We start from the raw sequence: 9,121 nt of genomic DNA on the forward strand, positions 1-9,121 counted from the left end.
CAACATTTTTATTTTAATATTATAGAATAAGTTACACTGCAGTTACAATAAATAATGATTCTAAAAAACATTTTCCATTTTTATTTCTTGTTTAGTTTTCCTTTCAGAGCTGAAACAATTACAACCATGTTAATTAATTAATAGTTTCGTCTGTAATAGTATAGTGGCCTTTGAACATCCACTCGACTCAAATTAAAACGAGAAAAATTAAATGCGAGTTCATGTCATGTGGCTGAAAAATGTTGTTGAAATACGCGCGTGGCACTTATAAAACATTTCAATGTTTTAACAATACGGCGTGTGATGGGCATAGCGTATACCTGGGCAAAGTGCTGTCACGGATTGATATTGCATATTATTTGTACGAATTCTCGTACATAAGCAGTGGCGTGCATCTCTATGCATATGATATAAAATGAAGAAAATCCCGTACGATTGATAAAAAACTTAAGGATAGGCATTGTAAGAGTTATAAAAAGCCTTCCCTTAAGGATTTGTAACTCGTACTGGAGATTTTGTTCATTTTATATCATCTGCATACCCTGTGCTTACCTTCTATGCACGCCACTGCACGTAAGCAAATCGTCCAGAACATATGCAGCACATAGGTTAGACGACCTCCCTGGCGCAACGGTGAGCGCTGTGAATTTCCGGGTTCGATTCCCGGCAGGAGCAATATGGGAACTCATAATTTCTGATTTTTCTGTGGTCTGGTCTGGTGGGAGGCTTTGTCTGTGGCTAGTTACCACCCTACCGACACAGACATGTCGCTAAGCGATTTAGTGTTCCGGTGCGATGTCGCGTATATGGAGGGTAGAGGTAAGGAGAGTCATCTGTGTATATGAAAAAGTGTCGTCAAAATGTATTAAATTAGGATGGCGCCACATTTGCATCAGGGTAACTCTTAAAAGAAGCGCCAAATATAAATATTGTTAGAGTAGGCTTGAAAAATAAACAAGGAAGTATGGAGATACAAGGAAGTGAGGTTATATTTACCACAATATTTTGTACAACGTAAGTTATTGAAATTCTCAATAATTAACTACTTTAGTCGATAATGACATAAAATTTTTTAACTCGGCATACTTCAATTCATCTACGATTGCTACATTCATACCATACCCTGTGCATCCACCAGCGCCATTGTGGAGGATTTTTGAACTGTTATATAGCGCAACAACTGGACACTTTTTCAACTTTTCTCCCATATAAGATGACTCTCCTTACCTCTACCCTCCATAGTCGCGTAGAAACCGACTCATGACTACCATATTCCCTAGCAGGTTAGCCCGCTTCCAGCTTAGACAGCATCATCACTGGTGAGATTGCAGTCAAGGGTAGAAGAATAAAATAAAAAGTGTAAATCGTGTACAGCTTCCAAAATTTCTTAGAGCGGAGCGTATTAAACTGGATGCATAGATTTTTGACACCACGGCGCGATGGTTAATAAACTGGCAAAACTTAAAACGCGATTTTCTGACATGACTCGTCGGTCATCCCTGACTAGTTTCGCGGCAGCGGTCAGGCGACCCTGACCCTGCGTCTGAATAGACAACCTAATTTATATTGGGTATAACGTATACTAACCTCATCAGTAATTTTTACTATCTTCTTCATATAAGTAACCTGAAAACAAATATAACTTTACTTAGTTAATTGTAAATTAGATTGTCTTATAGTATAAACACAATAAAGTGTTTTTATTATAAACATTACCTAGGTATAAAAACATGCTTGCGTCAATCGTACATTAGTAGGTAAAGTATGGAAGGGAAGTGAATATCAAGAAAAAGAATATTAAAATAAGCCAATTACTTTGGGTTACATTTCGTTATTCAAATTTTTTATTAATTAAAATAATACTATTATAATGCTTGCGCGTGCAGACGACCCTGTGAAACTCTTCAGGCTGTTTGAGTGATGAACATAAATGTTTTTCAGTGTCTGGGTGTTTATCTGTCTATTATAAGTATTTATGTGTATTATATTCATTAAAAAAATCATCAGCAATCTTAGTACCCATAACAGTTGGTGATGTGTGTATTGTCATAGTAGTTAAATTTATTTTTTTATTCTAAAAATTACCAACCGATCATCTGAGTATGAAACTAACAATTATATATCGACAGTTTTCTAGTAAATATTGTGTAGATCGTTATCTCTAAAAGGGATTGTGAGTGTCAAAGCGCAGCCAAAATTTTTTTATTAATAAAATCGTAAGAACTATACCGCAGCGGAAGACTACAGCCGCGTAATAATAATAACAATAAATTTTATTTCATCAACAATTACATTCATATGTTAATCATTACACTGAGATCTCCTCTTTAAAGCATATAATATACTCGTACCAGGAGGTAAAGTGAGTGCGAAATATCGCCCAGATGCGCTGCAGACTGTAGTGCAGTTAAATCCAAACGGTTCAAGCTTTGCTCAAATAATGCTAGCAGGCGCGAGCGAGAACAACTTCATGTGTAAGCGAGAAAGAGGTTAGGATAGGACTTCTACATCTGCAGGGCTAGCACGGGCTAGAGACAAAAATCATATCGATTTATATCACCTGACAAGGGATATAATTAACGTGCCCACCTTCTAAAGCATCGGAAAAGGGAATATATAATAAGACAAGCTGACCCCGCGAATTTCATTTCGCTTTAATATTATGTACATCACAATGCCTTTGTAAAGTACAATACGTACTGCTCATCTTACTCCGGATTAATGTAGCTCTCTTTAGGCCACATCAACCGTTCTACCTTTATAGACAAACTGACGTGCGCTGTCAGTTGTGTTTTGTTACTAACGGCAAGATTATTCTTTACATTTTTAAAATATTGTTTTATCGATATATATTATTATTATCCTATTCCGGAGTAATAGAAATCCAACAAATAAAAAATAATGAAAATCGGTCCATCCGTTCTCAAGTTATAAATAGTGTAACTAACACGACTTTGTTTTATATATATAGATAAAAGACCGACACGTGCTTAGTACCTATGCTAGGCGATGCGTACCTTATAAAGTTACACAGTCACATGATTTTAATTTTTAATTTGATGTTATGGCTGCATCTGATTTATTTCAGTAAACACTATGGCAGTGGTTTACTCAAAAACTAGTAAATTTTCGGTTTCACAGATAGATCTTAGAGACAGTACATCTACCTCTAAAGCCCGTGAAGTATTATATCGGTTTTTATTTACACGTTGTATAGAGTGCTGCCAAGAATATTGCATGCTTTATGGGTAAAGTCCCTACGCCACTCATTATGTGAGAGAATGGCGAGCTTGCATTTGTCCGGTCAGATTTAGGTACTGAAAATGTTCTTATTAGTTTTTAATTCGAAAAATAGATTTTGACATTTGACCATGGCAAAGGCCGCCCTCGTCTGACACCATTGCCCAATTGACTCCGTCGGTTGCTACTCTGGTCCATAAAGTCATATTTGTATGGCGCTTTAGGAACGTATAAAGAAGTTTATGGAACGCCACTTAAAGGTTATATGTAGAAGGTGAGTACGGAAGCGAGAGTGCCATGACATTCCAGCTAATTCAAACGTGATATAAACACAAAAGTGTTCAAGCAACAAGCACAGAACACAAAACACAAAAACGAAGCATCCCAAACCAAGCTGATCAACCATGCATGATACATTCAAAATTATACCTATTCCTTATGTTCAGAAGATTTACTTTCCACTGCATCTTTCGATGGTGGAGGCATGATAGCTTGTTTGACAGATGTGGCCACAGACACTGTCATGTCAACAAACTCAGAGAAGTCTTTGGGGAAAGACAACTCTGGGAATTTAACCTCCAGTTGTGGGTCGCCGGGTTTTACTAGTAAATTATAAAATAATAATAAATTAGGCCTGAGATCCTTCTAGGTAAATAATCAGTACAAGCACGCTCGTAATGCTATAGTCGTTTTCAAATATCGAAGCATTATCATTCTCTAAGATAAATTTCACCAAGAATGGATTCGTAAGTTTCTCCTTGAAATGTACCTTACGGACCAATATTACACTATACTCAGGCCGCGATTGCCCGAGAGTCACAGGTTCAAATACTGTCGGTTCCAAAAATTTTAAATTTATATAAAAAAAAAAAATACTACACTACATTATTTAATTATTGGCTTTATTGAATAAGTATTGATTCTGTATTTATATTATGAAAAAAAAATACATAACAATATTAACGCATCTTCTCACCTCCATAGCAGAAGTTGTAAGCAATATTAATGTACTGCCTTAAGAGTGTCCCATTGTCTTTCATGAGCTGCTTAGTTTCCTCTGGGAAGCATACATAGCCCATACCTGTTGTTCCTAAGCCGGCATAGAATATTCTCTGTAAGTTAAACATGTTGATGCTTAATTAGATGTACCTTGAACCCCAGAAACAGTTCTACTATAATGTGTCTTCTTATTTTTATTTAAACATCTTTATTGCGTAATAAAGGAGAAATTACAAATATAGTTAAACAAAAAATTAAAAGCAAAAGGCGACCTTATCACTAAAAGTGATCTCTGCCAGGTAACCTTACCGATAGTACACAACAAAACATGAGAGACGGGAAATCGCAATTAAAATAAACAATACATAAATTTACACACTTAAGTACATACTACTAATAACTAATATAATAAATAATTAAAAGAGATAAATAAAATAAGATATAAATAAAATAAGATATAAATAAATATATATATATATATATATATATTAACAAATATTTACATTTACTATAGATACATAAGTACACATATACGAACAACAAAATTATAATGACAAATAGTGATGTCTAACACGGCTTTTGAAAATAGCTAGGGATTTAGAGCGACGAATATCGTCAGGGAGTGCATTCCACAGCGTTGCAGCTTTTATTGTGAAGGATTCCGAGTAACTTTGCGACTTACATTTCATCATTCGGAGAATATTCTCCCTAGCAGAACGCTGAGATCCTTGAGACGGACACGGGCAAAGGAAATGAAAGCGTTGTTTAAGGTAGGGTGGTGTCCAAGGATGAAAAAGAGTAGAATACAGGATTGAAAGGACATGCAGATTACGCCGATGCCTAATAGGAAGCCACTTCAATTTTTTGCGATACTCAGAGATGTGATCATATTTCCTAAGACCAAATATGAATCTTATGCATAAGTTTTGTAGTCGCTCCAGCTTATCCAGAAGGTCCTCAGTCAAGTCTAAATAACAGGCATCGGCATAATCTAAAATAGGAAGAAGAAGGGTATTGGCTAATAAAATCTTAGTCTTGATAGGCAAGAGATTTTTCCATCTTTTTAAGGACCCAAAGGCACTAAAAACTTTCTGGCTTACATGGGCTACTTGCGGCCTCCAAGATAAACTGCTGTCCATGAGAATGCCTAGGTTTTTCACAGTTTTGCTATAAGGCAGCAGAGACCCATCAAAAGTGACTTGCGGAATACCAGAAAAATTCACTTTCGCAATTTGCCTAGAATTACCCAAAATAATTGACTGAGACTTGCTGGCATTAACCAATAACCCATGAGATCTGCTCCAGTCACAGATAGCACTAAGGTCAGCGTTGAGTCTATTTACAGCCTCAGGAATATCAGAAACCAGAGCAGACACATATATTTGAAAATCATCCGCATAAAGATGATAAGGTAAAGAAAGGAGATCAGTCATGGTATTAATGAAAATGGAGAATAGAAGAGGAGATAGTACGCCACCCTGTGGAACACCAGCAAGGAGGCGGCAGTAAGAAGAGAATTTATCTTTGACTCTGATACATTGCGTACGATCATGTAAATAAGAATGGAACCATCTAACTACAGGTGAAGAAATATTAATGGAATCTAGTATGGCCAAGAGAATCTCAAAATCCACAGTGTTGAATGCATTGGAGAAATCAAGCAAAGCCAAAATGGTCACCTGCTTATTATCAATACCTAAACGAATATCGTCACAGACATTGGTTAAAGCCGTGACAGTGCTGTGCCCACGACGAAAGCCAGATTGAAAAGTGCTAAGGATATTATTTTTAGAAAGAAATAAAGATAATTGAGAATTAACAATACGTTCCAGGACTTAAATTCTTCTTTTCTTCTTTGACTTCTTCTTTTAAATATTAAATTTCTGATGATAGAATGAAATAAATCAGACTCGTTACACAAAGAATTTTTAGTTATTCCTTGTGAGTAAATACTCTATTAATATCAAAGTACTTAAGAAGCGCAGAAATGCGATCGGAAATAGACCTATTAACTTTTCGTATGTTTATAAACGGACAGTGTCAAGTATCAGAACAATAAAACAATTTTCTTTTTAACTTGTTGACTTGAAAAGAAAGAGGCTTAAAGTAAATATAACTATTGTATTTGTTTGTATTGTGGTGTTTCTTCTTACTGTGGTATAACTTTTAATGTTACTAACTATTTATTGTTCATAAATTGTACTGTTTATTAATAACATTAAATAAGGTGAGAATCAGATGACATCTCAAATATGGAACAGCTAAATCTGTGTATAATGGCAGTTAAAATATAAAAAGTAGTTACCCTAATTAGTCCACCCCTCAGACCAAATATAAAGCCAGTAAGACCACCCATTGCCACAGCTCCATACCTCATCTGTTTGTTCTCTTCTTCCCTTAAATATTGAACAATCCCTGTAATTTAAGATAGAGATTTTAGTTAATTTGTATATGAGAATCAAAGCTTATTATAACATCAGGAAATACAAATCAAAATTGAAGATTTTAATTAAATATTTATCCCATTTCTGATATTTTAGATCTAAAATTTATGGCTCAAAGTATTTGCTTATAATTGGTATAATAGTTGTGATAAATGCTTTATATGCGCTTACAAGTTCTACTTGCAATCAACAAGATTACAAGTAGTTGTTTAAGGAAAATCTAGATTTTTCTTATTAGATCTAGAGGAGTCATTACTATATTTTGTTTTCATAAATGAAATGCAATTAAATGTTATAAATAAAAATAAATATACTCTGACAATACACACATAGCAATCTAGTCCCAAAGTAAGCATAGCTAGTGTTATGGATACTAAGAGGACTGATAAATATTTTTATGAATAATATAAATAAATACTTATAATATACAGATAGCACCCAGACACTGGAAAACATTCATCAAATCGAACCCACAGCCTTGGACTCAGAAAGCAGGATCGCTGCCCACTGCGCCAATCGGCCGTCACTTATAATAACTTAACAAATTTCATGAAATTCGAGTGATCAAATTCGCAAAAAACGGACTGTACAGACATGTTTTTTAATTTTTTTTATTGGTTTTTTTTTTCTTTGAAAAGTTGACGAGATGACGTTCTTTTCATCTAGTAAACTATAAAAATTGCATTTCAATTTTATAAATGAGGTTTTGATTTCTACACTAACAGATTCTTAATACAGATTCTTAATAGGAAAAATTGATCCTAGGCTACAAAAAGGTACTTGGTGTTGCATTCTTGCTTTCACCTTCTGGCTTGTTATTTTAAAGTACTCCAGTCATACAAAGAAGAGTTGTTGGTCAGCTAGAAAAAAAGAAGTGCAGGGGCTAAAATGAATAAGCAATACTGACATTCACTTCTATCCTGCAGTTCAGAGTACTGGTCCTTAATAGTACTTGTAGCAGATTCGGTATGAGCCACAGCAGTCTGCACCTGCTCCCTCACAGCTCTCACAGGTGCTAAGAGCGCAGATCTCACATAGCTAGTTTTATTGTCTTTCGCTTGTGCCTCCAAATACCTGAAAAAAAAATTATTTAAATATATCTTCATTGAAGTCGGCTTAAATTTGTACATGGTAGTCAGATGATTGCATTGAGCAATATCTACATTTATGAACTTGAAACTAAAGCTAAGAAGATTCAAAACACCCTATCTAAGAAGTAGAAGAATAAATATGTACATTATTTTTTTTTTTATCTAAGACTTTGCACATAAAGATATTTTTACATACATAACAATTCCATAAACTGGTCAAAAACACTATCGCCACAGCTTATAATAGCATACAAATATATTGAAATAAGGGGATTGTAAATATAATAATAATAAAATCTTCATTCAATATTATAAAACTTTTAAGTTAAAATTTAAGTTAAAAGTTGGTAACTGGATGGATGTATGACTTAAGAGGTTCAAATTAGGTATATTTCCTTTTAGCTTGGGAGATCAAGTTGTGCTATTGGTTGTAATCACTAACACAGTCTTGCCAATAATTATTGATTTGAGTTGCACTATCACAGAATTTAGAAGAGGTATAGTGCTACAATGTCTCTGGTCACAAGGTAAATGCCAAAATAAACCAGGCAGATATACATATAAGCTATATAGGTCTATCTATCCTTACTCTGTTGCACTATGTTACCTAAATTTGATCAGTATTGTGAGCTCTTCCCTCTCTCCTATGACACAAGAGACCTGTGCCAGCGGTAGGTCTTTAATCAGGCTGATGAAAATGACGATGATAGAAGTCTTGGAAAGAATTAAAACTTATGTCAACGTCTAAAAACATACTCGGCATAATCGGCATGAGGGGCTTCATATATCGGTAATTCGGAAGGTTTCATAGGTGGAGGTCGCACCGGCTCTTTGGATTCCTGAACTGGGGTTGCAGCGTTGATGGTAGGCACTAAGGCCACCAGGCCGGATCCAAAAACTATTTTACGAAGCATCTGTAATTTGAAAACACGACAAGATTGATTAGCAAGCAGTACGTTTAAATTTTTACAAAAATGGTTATGAAAGGAAGGCAATTATAATGTTATAAATACCTGTAGCGGGATGTTAAAGCGGATAGATTAAAAAAAATATATTATAGTTTTTACATTTATTTTTCGTTTTTTCGTAAAGATGAAGAATAATCGTAATCAGCTGGTTATTGACAAGCACTTGACAGTTGTGTTAGTGACATTACGTAATTTAATCCGGATACACAAGTTTTTGTTTATTTATTAAGATAAATTAATTGAAGGCTATTTTCATTTATATAAATTGATGTTTCATGGGTTATATTTATTTAAAATAAATAAGAAATTTTATTTTATTTTTGAGTTTTATGAAAAAGCAATTAAAAATTATTATTTTAATGCTGGTCATACCAATGTC

The 9,121-nt window shown here is 34.5% G+C and overlaps 1 protein-coding gene across 2 annotated transcripts; it reads right to left on the reverse strand.

Moving 5' to 3' along the window:
• Positions 1-6: 6 nt before the first annotated feature.
• LOC120637555 (MICOS complex subunit MIC27) lies at positions 7-8,917 on the reverse strand. 2 transcript variants are annotated; one of them, XM_039909382.1, is made up of 8 exons: positions 8,788-8,917; positions 8,531-8,688; positions 7,591-7,757; positions 6,545-6,654; positions 4,217-4,352; positions 3,670-3,842; positions 1,588-1,626; positions 7-109 (listed from the first exon to the last, which is right to left on the reverse strand). In XM_039909382.1, exons 2-6 carry the CDS (start codon positions 8,686-8,688, stop codon positions 3,670-3,672), a joined length of 744 nt encoding a protein of 247 aa, XP_039765316.1. In that variant the 5' UTR covers positions 8,788-8,917; the 3' UTR covers positions 7-109; positions 1,588-1,626. The 2 variants fall into 2 exon arrangements, with proteins under 2 accessions (XP_039765316.1, XP_039765317.1); XM_039909383.1 differs by lacking the exon at positions 3,670-3,842 and having other exon boundaries at positions 34-109.
• Positions 8,918-9,121: the final 204 nt, after the last annotated feature.

The sequence above is a fragment of the Pararge aegeria genome, chromosome 4 (genome assembly GCF_905163445.1).
Source record: "Pararge aegeria chromosome 4, ilParAegt1.1, whole genome shotgun sequence".
NCBI classification, from domain to species: Eukaryota; Metazoa; Arthropoda; class Insecta; order Lepidoptera; family Nymphalidae; genus Pararge; species Pararge aegeria.

Bases quoted from the DNA above. Each gene is read 5' to 3' on its own strand.
- LOC120637555 (XM_039909382.1), bottom strand. From the start codon at position 8,688: ATGCTTCGTAAAATAGTTTTTGGATCCGGCCTGGTGGCCTTAGTGCCT. The intron at 7,758-8,530 runs GTATGTTTTTAG...TTTTTTTTTCAG, and splicing joins CCTCATGCCGATTATGCCGA to GTATTTGGAGGCACAAGCGA. The intron at 6,655-7,590 runs GTCAGTATTGCT...CTTAAATTACAG, and splicing joins ACTGCAGGATAGAAGTGAAT to GGATTGTTCAATATTTAAGG.